The 12312-nt window shown below is 46.7% G+C and overlaps 1 protein-coding gene across 3 annotated transcripts in view; it reads left to right on the forward strand.

Annotated features, from left to right (window-relative positions):
* Positions 1-12312, forward strand: part of LOC147014940 (deoxyribonuclease gamma-like) — a 41233-nt gene that overhangs the window by 17873 nt on the left and 11048 nt on the right. For all 3 annotated transcript variants that reach the window (XM_085849209.1, XM_085849208.1, XM_085849210.1), the window contains exon 3: positions 12202-12288. In XM_085849209.1, the coding sequence (XP_085705335.1) occupies positions 12245-12288 (44 nt within the window). In that variant the 5' untranslated portion in view covers positions 12202-12244. The remainder of the gene's footprint in view (positions 1-12201; positions 12289-12312) is intronic.

Here is a 12312-nt window from a genome sequence, read left to right on the forward strand (position 1 = left end):
GTCGTGACGACCTTTCGAGCCAACCTCCCCCGGCCCCATCAAACGCCTCTGGCCCACTCCCCCCAGGCAGACCCGACGTAGATAAACATTCCGAAGCCGGAAGCCCGCCGTCTGGAAGCCGTGGCGACAGCCTTGATCGACCTTGGCCGGGGGCGCTGAACAGCGCCGCTGGCTGTATGCATTTAACGCTCCAAAACAACTCACGCACCACAATCAGTTGAGACGCCAACGCCCGTCCAAACGGCCTTGAGCGAACACAGAGAGCTGCGCTCGCAATCAGAGGTGGGGGTAACGCCGACCAGGGCACCAATCTTGGTCCTGAGTCGACCTCCGAGGCCCACACGGCCGCTAGACGGGAGCAACTCCACTTAAACCACACTGCAATCATAGGCTCGTTATAAATCACTACGAACATTATTCGAAGCATTGCAAATTCATTTTTCCGTACAGCGCGCTTTTTTGATAAAATCCCAGCACATGACAAAGCAATTACCTGCGGCCTGGGGCAACTGGAGGCCAATAAACTTTCTTTATTCGCCCCCACATCACATTGATCATAACACCAACTCCATTGACTGATCCCCGCCAAATCCACTTTCACATGAGAACTGCTGGCATTTATTTCAACAACGTTAAACTGCATCACTAGAGCAAGGAAAAACATATATGCCCTGAACAACAACCCACAACCCACATCACGAGTCCGTTTCTTGGTTGCCGACTTGATGTTGCGACTCGCGACTCCCTCTAACGCCACGGGCTCACCGCCACCTGTTGAAGCTGCCTGAACAACACCGATGCGCATTACCTCACGAACCCTGCCGAAGCGCGGGAACTCATCGCGAACGAAGCGCGGGAACTCATCGCGAGAGCTGATACGGCTCTCGCCGCTCCTGGAGCGCACATCACCGCCGCAGGCAGCAACGAACGGTGGCTCCCGCTGCATCGACGCGGCCCCCGCCGCCAGACCCTCGCCCTCGGTACTCGACGAAGGTCTCGAAGAGAGCACTGGCACATCTGGAGGCACGAACCGGAACCCGTTCCGACCCAAAAGGGTCCGGCTCGCCGGGTCCGGCTCCTGCTCCGGCTCGCCGGCATCATCATGCCCCGGCTGCAGGCTGATCTCCAGGTCACTGGGGTCCTGCTGCGGTGCCCCTTCGCTCCCGGTGCGACCGTGCTGCGGTGCCCCTTCGCTCCCGGTGCGACCGTGCTGCGGTGCGTGCCCTCGTCCCGCACCGCTAGGCGCGCGAGCACCCTGCGGCACTTGAGCCCTCGCGCGGACTCCGAGCTGCGCGACCTGCAGCACTTGCGCGGTCACCGCGTGGCCTTCGGGATTAGCCGCCATGCTCCAGCTGGAGCTACTCATTACGTCTTGGCCAGCAATGGCGCGGACATCCGTGAATGTCTGCTCGACAGATGAAGCAGTCGCGACCGCCGAGTCGAATGTGATGTCGGTCAACCATAGGATGGCTGCTCGCAGACCAGAAATAAAACGATCTCTGAACCGTGCCGGACGCTCCTCCGACGTGAATTCGCATGGCACAGCCGAATGCGATGCGCGGCCAGCACGAGTGGACTCAATTTGACACCCGATCCGTGCCTCGCACACTCCCCCCCCCCACCACTGATCTTGTCATCTCCGGATCAATTGCAAGCAGGTTTCGACCCGGGACGGAAGGATCGCCTCGCACACCGCCATCTATGACCGTAACAATGGGCGATGACCCTCGGCCCACACACCGTAGATGACCTCGAGAGCTCAGACCGCCGTCGGAGTGATTGCATTGCCACGCTCGCCCACGACCCACGCCGCAGACCGTGCGCATGGCCGTGCGAGCCTGGCCCATCGCGATGACCCCTAGACCATCTGCTGTGCCCCGACCATCGAGACCTCGGACATTCTCCAGAGCTTGCGCGACGTCCAACGCCGCGTTCGAGCCGAAATGTGTGTCCTCGACAAAACGAACAGGAAAATGAACCAAACGAACGAACGTTGCCCACTCGACGTGGCCGAAGTCGATTCCGACGAAGGCGGGCACGCGTACGTTTGCCGTGCACCGATTCTCTGCCATGTTCGCGCCGGCGAGACCTTTGGCTCCGTAGCTTGGAACCGCACGGGTCATTTGCCGCCCTTACACACGCCGATCCGCAGATCCTCGTTCGCCAACTGTACTGTACTGAAGTGGAAGATGCTTAGCAGGCAGACACGAGCGGAAGGACAGTCGAGCCGAGCTGTGTTGTACAAATGCGAGCGCGGGCGTACTCTGCCCGGCGGCTCCCCTTTATTCCGTATTCGGCACACTCACGAGCCGGGCGACTCCAGTATTACTATGACGCCTCAGACGGCGCGCACACCCTATATCCCTTGCAGATACGATAACCACCACGACCACTCCTCCAATCATCACGCCCATCATGCATCATCATCATGCCCCTCCCCGTGGACCTGCAGACTACACCACACCTGTCAGTGGCATTGAGCATGAACAAGACCTTGTGCTGAAGTTTGAACTTTTCTCGTTGACATTTCTCTTACCCCGTCCTTGTTAAATAAATAAACATTGGGAAGGGTATGATGAAACTGTAGATCAAATATTTATGACAGTGTTTGGATTAAGCTGAAAACAATTCTGGGAAGGTGAAAGAAATTATTCAAATGTAGTTTTACAGTTCACTCACACATTTCTCTGCAACATTCCGACAGTGGCAGAGGTTGTTCGAGTTTATTTCAGGAATTATGAAGGTTCTCGAAAGGTTCCAACATGAACCATGTTTTGTGTTTGAGTACATCATCGCCAAGCCAGGAAATAAGAGAGTAGAGATGGACAAGAGTGAAAGGGGAAATAATAGACTTCCCAGAAGGAACCATTTTGAGAGAGATCTGGAGACTGAACAGGAATACCTTGTGATGGTTGATCATGTTAAACTAATGGATCATTTAGTTTATATTTAATAATCTACTATTTTAATTGCTTACACCTTTATCTCATGGGCTGGCAACATGGTCTGCAGGTGTGCAGACTCACCTCAATGCTGTCTCGTCTGGGTTTGAATCTCAGCCGAGCTATCATTTGTGAGGGTGGTGTTTCACAGGCCGGGTTTGTGTGTGTGTGTGTGTGTGTGTGTATGTGTGTGTGTGTGTGTGTGTGTGTGTGTGTGTGTGTGTGTGTGTGTGTGTGTGTGTGTGTGTGTGTGTGTGCAATGCCTTGGATGGATGTTGAACCGGACGTCCCATCTTGCAGAATTAGTTTTTGGACATTATTGATCCCACGGTGTACTTCGTGAAGAGTTGGCGAACTATCTCCGGCACCTTGGCCAAATTCCAAATTCCTGTCCTGACTCCCTGTGTCAGAGTGGTGACAAATCGATGATTGTAACCTGAGCCATGTAAACTACTTCGGCAGCACCGACGCTCTGTATAAAGCATGGTTCATGATCTGATCTTCATTACATCACATTTTACATTAACTTTGTTAACCATCGAAGATGGACGGAGGTTACTGTTTTCATCCCTGTCTGTTTGTTTGTTTGTGAACAGTATAACGGAAAAAACTCCTGGACGGATTTCGACGAAACTTGGTGGGGGAATTAGGTATGGTCCAGGGATCATGCCATTAGATTTTGGACTTGGTCCAAAGTCCAATATGGCCGCTATGGCGGCCATTTTGAAAAAAAATTTGAATTTTTTTTTGCATTTCTACATGATTTAAGTGATTTCCAACCCCCCCCCCCCCCCAAAAAAAAAAAAAATTGTTAGAGAAAAAAACCCAGAAATTTTGCACCTTTTTTTTTTTCAAAAAAAATTTCGATTTTATTTTTTTGGAATTTCTACATGCGCGTCGATCTAGTTTAGTTTATTCAATCGTGGTTCAGTGGAGTCCGATCCGTTTTGACCTACAATGAATAGGATATCAGGTTCACTTAAGTGACCCAGCAGTATTGGCGGCGGAGGTTTTGCACTCTACCGAGTACTCCCCCTCTCGTTTGTTGTCTGTTTTCAGATCCTCGTGTAGAATCTCTAAGTCTTACTCACGTTGTTGTTCTTGTGGACTTTATTGTTTCACAGCCTACAGTTTTCATCGAAACTTCCTGAAACTTGGTCCATATATGTAAAAATACCCTGCGCAGACAGTAACAATCTCCGATTTTGAAAATTCCTCCTCGAAAAAAAAGTAATGACGTCAAAATTTCTCCGCCAATGGAAATCGCCTAAAAAAATTTCTCCGAAACTTGGCAAGCTTTTTGAATTCTGTTTGCGAGAATCGAACAGGGCATTAGCAGAGATTAATTACCGCACATATGACACATCACTTCTTCTTCTTCTTCTTCTTTCGGCTGCTCCCGTTTGGGGTGGCCACAGCGGATCATCTGTATGATCCGCATCGTGATTTGGCACATGTTTTACGCCGGATGCCCTTCCTGACGCAACCCTGGTCGCCTCTTATGACACAGGGATATGGTACACCTATTGTAACCAGGGTATACACCGGCCCAGTACACTGGTACTCGCTTCGCCGACCTCGGAAGGATGACAGGCTGAGTCAACCCCCTGGTGTATTAATTCAGTGGCTCAACGGGGCTTGAACTCAGGACCTTTTGGATCCCAAGCCGTTGCCCTAACCACTGTGCCAACACCAGGTATACATATGACACATCACTATGACGTCATATCAATTATGACATCATTCCTATTTTTTGACATTTTTTGTTTCACAACCCAGAGTTTTCATCGGATCTTCGTGAAACTTGCCATGTATATGCAGAAAGCCCACCCGCAGGTAGTACCATCTCCGATTTTGGAAATTCTTCCTAGAAAAAAAAGTTGACGTCATAATATCGCGGCTAATGAAAATCGCCGATACCATTATCTCCGAAACTCGGCAAGCTGTTTGAATTTTGATTGCGGGAATCAAATCGGGCATTAGCACAGATAATTTATCACAAACCTGATACATCACAATTGAGAGGAATGATGATATGCTCGGTGGTCACATTTGAGCCATAGTTGAATATCTAATCAATAGTCAATAGTTGTATATTAATCAGCTGTCAGGATTCGAACCTTGCCTTTAAAATGTTGCTTTAAATGTTTCATGTTGTCTTAACTGTGTGTTTGGAAAGCCTTTATCACTCTTCCTGTTTATCTGCAGCTGAACAACAGCATGTCCTTGCATCAGTTCCTTCATTGTATGCTGACATCCCACACATTCCTGTTCTTAGTCATATCACAAAGGTTTCGCCTTTGCTATCAACATGTGTCGGTGTAGGAGGTTTAGAAAGTTATTAGTTTGCAAGATGAACTGTTGGATTGCGAATCTGAGGATTGACCGATTCAACTTCCCCAAGGGCCCCGAGGGAAGGGGGAAAGAAGCTCACTGCTGCATTTATTTATTTATTTATTTATTTATTTATTCATTTATTTATTTATCCCTTAGCACACACGTTTAGTCCACACCCAGTTCTGCTTTTGTGTGACTATATATATGATGGTTTTGAAGCATAATCTCAATGTGGTCCGGGGGCACCTGACTGAAGGGCCTTTGGGCCGCATTCCGCATGCGTAGTGCCATCTTCTGAAATAAATCGTATCATTCGGGAACCCTCATTCGACTCTGTCATCACTCAGCCGGGTGAAGAGTCATAACATTTGGCGACGAAGATGGAATTAGACTGATGCTGGCGGTGTGGATGGCGGGACTCCACTTGGTGTACAGCGATCACGAGGGATCAGCTAAAGGTACGTGGAAATTGCACGTATAGGGCACCTAAGACAGGGAGCCCGAGTTAGGTGAAAACTGTACACTTGGTGGGCAGTGCCCCGCCGGACACAGCTCCAGGATCTGCTCGGATCAAGACCTGTAACAGTAAAACATATGAGGTGATTCGAATGCGGTTTGTTTGAAGGGCACAAAGAGGGCTGGCAGGCCGTATGTTGGGACCGGGAAAGGTAGAGGATAAGGATATCCAAGTCGAAATATGGGGAAGCAGGTTCGAGTCCTGTATTCTGTGGTAATAAAAACAGGTTAGAGTCCTGTAGGAAAACAGGTTCGAGTCCTGTAGAAACGAGGGAACAGGTTGGAATCCTGTACCATAAAGGGGAGGGTTCAAGGCCCGTCCATAAGAGAGAAGGCTAAAGGCGATTGAGTAGAGCAGGACTTTGATCCTGCACATTAAAGGGAGGAAAGAAAGCTATCAGGCGGCATGCAAGAAAGGGGGATTTTGATCCCGTGATAAAAGGAGACAAGACTAAAGCTTTAGGCGGTTGACAAGTTAAGAACATAAGATGGGGAATCACTCTGCAAAGAACATGGAGTTACCCAAAGGAACAACACTTAAAGTTATCGGTGAAAGTGGAAAACACTGGAGAGCGTTTGCAGCGTGGCTAACGGAGTCACAAACTGAGACAGGACGTAAGCGATTAGACTCAGAGGGAATCTTGAACCAACGGGGAAAAAAAACACAAGGTTAATGAGCCAGGAGAAGGGCTGTTTGTAGAGTTATATGTTTGCATGTATTTGTGAATACAATGTGGTGGGGAAGGTTGAGTTTTGTGTTAGACGTTAGTTGAGCGTTCCAACCTGGTACCTGTATGTATGGAACAACTTGTATGTTTGTGTGGAGATAATGATTGGTCGTCATCGTAAATGTGAAGACTTTGGACGAGGTGAATTGCGCACACAAATCCGGAGGAAGGACGATGATGACCGATTCTGCACGTGTTGTTAATTCATAGTGATGGGCAAATGTCATTGAGAGTGTTTTTACCGATGTGTGTGTGTGTGTGTGTGTGTGTGTGTGTGTGTGTGTGTGTGTGTGTGTGTGTGTGTGTGTGTGTGTGTGTGTGTGTGTGTGTGTGTGTGTGTGTGTGTGTGTGTGTGTGTGTGTGTGTGTGTGTGAACTCGCTAGGGAATTGAATAATTAAAACCACTTCAGCAGACAGTTTGGAGATTATGTGTGAGAATTCCCAACAGTACTCATGCTGTGGTTAAGCTGTGGGAGTCAAATGGACCAAGGCTCGGGTTTTCTCATTGTTCGATAAACTTTGTATGCTGTTTTGGCTTTGAACACTGTACGTGATACGTGATAAATGGATGGTTTCCACGGAGCATCATTTTGATTTTAAATTCAAATTCAGTTCTGTTTCCACCTTGCATGTTTCGTAAGGCTGATCGACGTTACGGGTTCGTTTTAACGTCAGTTTCAATTCTGTTTCATTGTTTGTGGTCATTAAGCATGTTTTATACTTGATTTTCGTAAATCTGGGAAAAAATTGATATTTTATGGGGGTTTGCGAGTAACGTGACGTGCTGTAGGATTTAACAGGCACCACAAAACCACAAAATTGTCCTGTCTAAGGACAGCTTATAGTGAGGGTTTACGAGATGAATTAGTACATTTTACAAGGTTTGGGGACGCCCTTTATAGGATTTTGTAAAATTCCGATTAAAAACGAACGTATTTGAGATGTCGTCAAATATTTGTTACGTGATTTTGATCGTAAAAACAAACGCGCTGATAAGACGCAATGCTCATGTGAGTGCGTGATGACGTAATCACGCATGGGCCCAGTGCGCTTTGTGAAGCTTGAAAGCGCAAAATAACACCCTGCGTTGAACGTGCCTGCTTGTCGGAGCAATGTACGAGAATTTCTCGAGACGGCTGATCTTTAAAATGGTGGACAAACTAGATTTTAAAGAGATAGCTTTGTTGTAAAATTAATTAATAAGGACATTAACATTGACGTTTCAAAGGATCGCTCGATTTTGTGTTTCGGAGCGAGTGCACGCGCTATCGGTACATAGAAGCGACAATACTTTGAAACAAGGCTGTAATATGTTTGTTCCAGTTGTTATTGTTGTTGATTGGGCTTCGTGACCGGAAGAGGAAAAGAGAAAAAAAAATAAACCAATGTCACCCGCAGGGTGACCCGTATCTTGCCAAAAGGTGACCACGTGTGACTTCTTTAAGGTCACACTGAGGTGAACAGAGCTCCTATCCACCAGGAGAGACTCCTTGAGGAATATCTGCCTACGAGAGATTCCGATGAAGATCGTTCTACAGAGTAACCATGAAAAATATGCGTTTGCCTCATAACGTCACCAAATGACGTCATAATGTCTCAAGCTTGACATATCTAGAAAGCACTCATCGAGGTGTTCAATTTGAGGTACTACACGATATGGTTCCTAAAACTGGAAAATTTGACCTTGGGGTCAAATATGTTTGACCTCAGGCGCTAACCATGAAGGTCAAGGCCAATCGCCACCAAAAATGAATGAGCTGAGCGCCAGAACATATACTACATTCCCATAAAGTTTGGAGATCATTCGATTAAAATTACTAAAAAAATAAGGGTTTCGTCGACCTCCATGATTTACCGCAAAGTGACCTTGACCTTTATGTGTGCTGAAGGGTATTGTAATAATACTACGATATGTGTACCCACAAGAGTTTCCGATGAGAATTGTGCTCTACAGAGTGATACAAAGGTGAAAAATCCAATGATTACAGACAAACAAACAAACAAAAAAAAAACTTACCAAGTAACAGATCTTGCAAAAACTTCGTTTTGGCAAGATAAAAAAAATGGACGCGGGAGAGATGCGGGACCGAGGCGCGGGACCGAGGGATTTTGGATGGATGGATAGGGGGATTTAAATGCTTTGAACAAGGAACGGATTTTATTTAAAGTGGGTTTATCTTTTTGGCCGCGTCTCGCATAGCGAACGCCGGCTCTAAGAGAGCTCCGCGTTGTTCTTCTTCTTCTTATTATTATTCTTCTGGTGAAGACAAAACCTTTAGGACGTGGCTCTTGGACACATTTGTCCTTGTTTACATGTCAGACATCCAAGTACAAAGACGTTTGGTAGGCTACGCGCTTATCAGGATAGCGGTGTTTTGGGGAAAAATTACGGGCGGAGCTCGTGCTGTTTGAACACGCAGCCATCGCGGGCCTTGACGAGGGAGCGTTTCAATTCTCTGCCTGTCGGGGTCGAGCTGTTTGTATGGAAGCGGACAGAAAAGCATGTCTGTTGTCTTTATATGAGCCTCTATCTGTCAGGATAAATTCATTGGATTTCGGAAGCATAAGCGGAATTAAAGGTAAGAGGAATGGTTGCTTTAGCAACGACAACGATTTGAAAGGAGTGGAATTGGCTTTGCACTGTACTCACTGTCTACTACGATGAAACAGGGCAGGATTATGAATACGTGGCCAAAGCGCATAGAGATTACACCGTCAAACGCACTCTGATGAAAACCAACTTATGGATCGGGAAGGAAGGAGCGGCAGTGGAGGTGAAACAAGCCGCCAGAGAGCGCGAACTAATGAAGCACAGAGAAGGACTAACACCACACGTCTCAATGGCAGTTAGTAACGGACATAGTGCAGGGAAGTCAGGAAGAATGGTGACCAGATAGAGATGCGCCCCAGAACCACAGGATGGGGGCAACGAACACCAGAACACTTTACAAGCCGTTAGACAAGGAGATGGATGGAAGGTACACTTGCCTGATCAAAATCTACAGTAGTGTACAGTAAGGTCTTCGGCCTTCACATCCACTCACCACGCATCCAGAGCAACTTCCAGTCCTGCAAGCTCTAGTCATGGTGGGAGCCTCGTACGGAGGTACCATTTAAAAATAATCTTTCACACAAATACTTGTCATTATGTTGCAGTTGACTGCAGTGTTCAGTGCAGTGGCATGCTGTAAACCTTGTAGTAACGGAGACAGTGACATAACCTTTGACGACACAACATGCAACTCCTGGTACTGACACTACTCCTTTGTGGGGGGGGACCTATCACTAGGCAACACACTAACACACTCAAGCCGAAGAAACCGTATATACCTCCGTGGCAAAGGGGGACACGGAAATGAACCAGTACCAACCCCACAGCGACATAGGAGGGAAGCGGCTGGAGAAAGAATGGAAGCAGGTGAATACGCAATGTTGGGGAAAACATACAACCAAGAACTAGATAAGGTAAAGATGTTTTCAAAGGAACCTGGCGAGACCGCACCACTCATTTCCAGAGGGCTGACAACCATCCAGCCACAGCAGCTCATAGAACTATCTTGCGTCCAAGCCGAGGGAACTTATGATTTGATAGAACGAAATGAGGAAATAAAAGCGATTAGATGGTCTTCTGCTATGACAAAACCTGTTTGGGGGGGGGGGGGGGTGTCAGAAAATGCAGAAAAGACAGAAGTGGCTTGGCAGAATAAAACGCAAGACAAAACCCAGTGGGGGCACTTTGCACAAATAGGATTCACATAGGGGGTCAACACGCATCTCTAATTACCCGAGTTCCATGGGCCCCTAAAGGAACCCTTTTGGAGTATAGTTGTGAAATCTTGTGAAAATACAGTAACCTCCCGGAGAAGAACACATTTCACTTTTAGGTGTTTTCACCTATAAGGCTTGAAGGTCTCACTAGCGATCGAGTGGAACGCAAGGAGGGTTACGCAGGGTGGATATCTATATTTCATGACTGGGAGAGACTGGTTACTGCGCCTGGTAGGGGCAGCACTCCAAATCGTCGTGGCAATCATTTTTGGAGTATTTCTGATCAAACGTCTCATTACCATTTGTCTAAAAAAATGCTGCGCCGTTTCACCCCTTACCCAGGCCATTATTATAATTAACAGCGAACTCTTGAAGGAAGATGGTCCGGCCAATAATGGGGAGGAAGACGCCCAGGGCCTCGAAATGGGAATCCAGGGCCGAGGTCTCCAACCATTCCTCTTTGTTAAAGCAGATGACGAACACAGGAGAGAGTGCGTGTTGCTTTTATCTTCCAGCGCAATATGCGACTCCTGTGTTGGACGTGCTTACACCCATGCCTTGAGTGTTCCCACTGCAACTTGCTTCTGAAGAATTGCCTAAATAATAATGTTTCTGTTAATATTGTGTAAACTTGTATTGCCTTTAATATTATATAGACTTGTTTTGCCTTTAATATTATGTAGACTTGTAGTGCCTTTAATATTATGTAGACTTGTAGTGCCTTTAATATTGCGTGGACTTAACATAAAATTTGTATACGACAACTTAATGGGAGACGTGTGGCAGTGGGCAAGACAAAAATCAACAGAAGCTAACCTGAACCACCGGCAGTTGGGGACTTCTCATTTGGGGAATGTTGATGGCTATCCGCGGCATTTGCAAATCCCGTTTGGTAGGTGCGGGGGCCTAGGGGAAGCTGCAACAGGAACCAAACAGGGGTCCACTCGGCTGGTGGGTATCAGGTATGGCTGGGTATGGTCAAATATGACCAAGGAGGGACTGAGAGGAATGATGATATGCCAGGTGGTCACATTTGAGCCATAGTTGAATATCTAATCAATAGTCAATAGTTGTATATTAATCAGCTGTCAGGATTCGAACCTTGCCTTAAAAATGTTGCTTTAAATGTTTCATGTTGTCTGAACTATGTGTTTGGAAAGCCTTTATCACTCTTCCTGTTTTATCTGCAGCTGAACAACAGCATGTCCTTGCATCAGTTCCTTCATTGTATGCTGACATCCCACACATTCCTGTTCTTAGTCATATCACAACGGTTTCGCCTTTGCTATCAACATGTGTCGGTGTAGGAAGTTTAGAAAGTTATTAGTTTGCAAGATGAACTGTCGGGTTGCGAATCTGAGGATTGACCGATTCAACTTCCCCAAGGGCCCCGAGGGAGGGGCGAAAGAAGCCCACTGCTGCATTTATTTCTTTATTTCTTTATCCCTTAGCACACACTCTTAGTCCACACCCAGTTCTGCTTTTGTGTGACTATATATATATATGATGGTTTTGAAGCATAATCTCAATGTCGTCTGGGGGCACCTGACCGAAGGGCTTTTGGGCCACATTCCGCATGCGTAGTGTCATCTTCTGAAATAAATCGGATCATTCGGGAACCCTCATTCGAATCTGTCATCACTCGGCTGGGTGAAGAGTCATAACATTAATGACGTCATATTCGTTTTATGACATCATCATTAAGAAGACGAGGATCTTAGCTCATTCGAGCTTGTTCTTTGCATATCTTCACGTTGTTGGACCTTTATGATTATTATATGTATCTCATGTTATTTTGAAAGGGATGTTCATAAAAGTACATGGAATTATCAAAAGAACTTTTACATTGAAATCCAACTTCCTGACACTCAGGTTTTACTGGAACTTATTAACTGGAGCATCTCCCCTAGGAGGTTCCCTGAAAACACCTACAACTACATTAAGAGTGCAGAAATGATGAAAAGATCCTGGAGGAGAGTGTTTGCGTTCATCTACCGGTACGTCATCGAATCATCTTGATA

The sequence above is a fragment of the Eptatretus burgeri genome, chromosome 12, assembly GCF_056783735.1.
Source record: "Eptatretus burgeri isolate ZD-2024b chromosome 12, Ebu_testis_v1, whole genome shotgun sequence".
Lineage (NCBI taxonomy): Eukaryota > Metazoa > Chordata > Myxini > Myxiniformes > Myxinidae > Eptatretus > Eptatretus burgeri.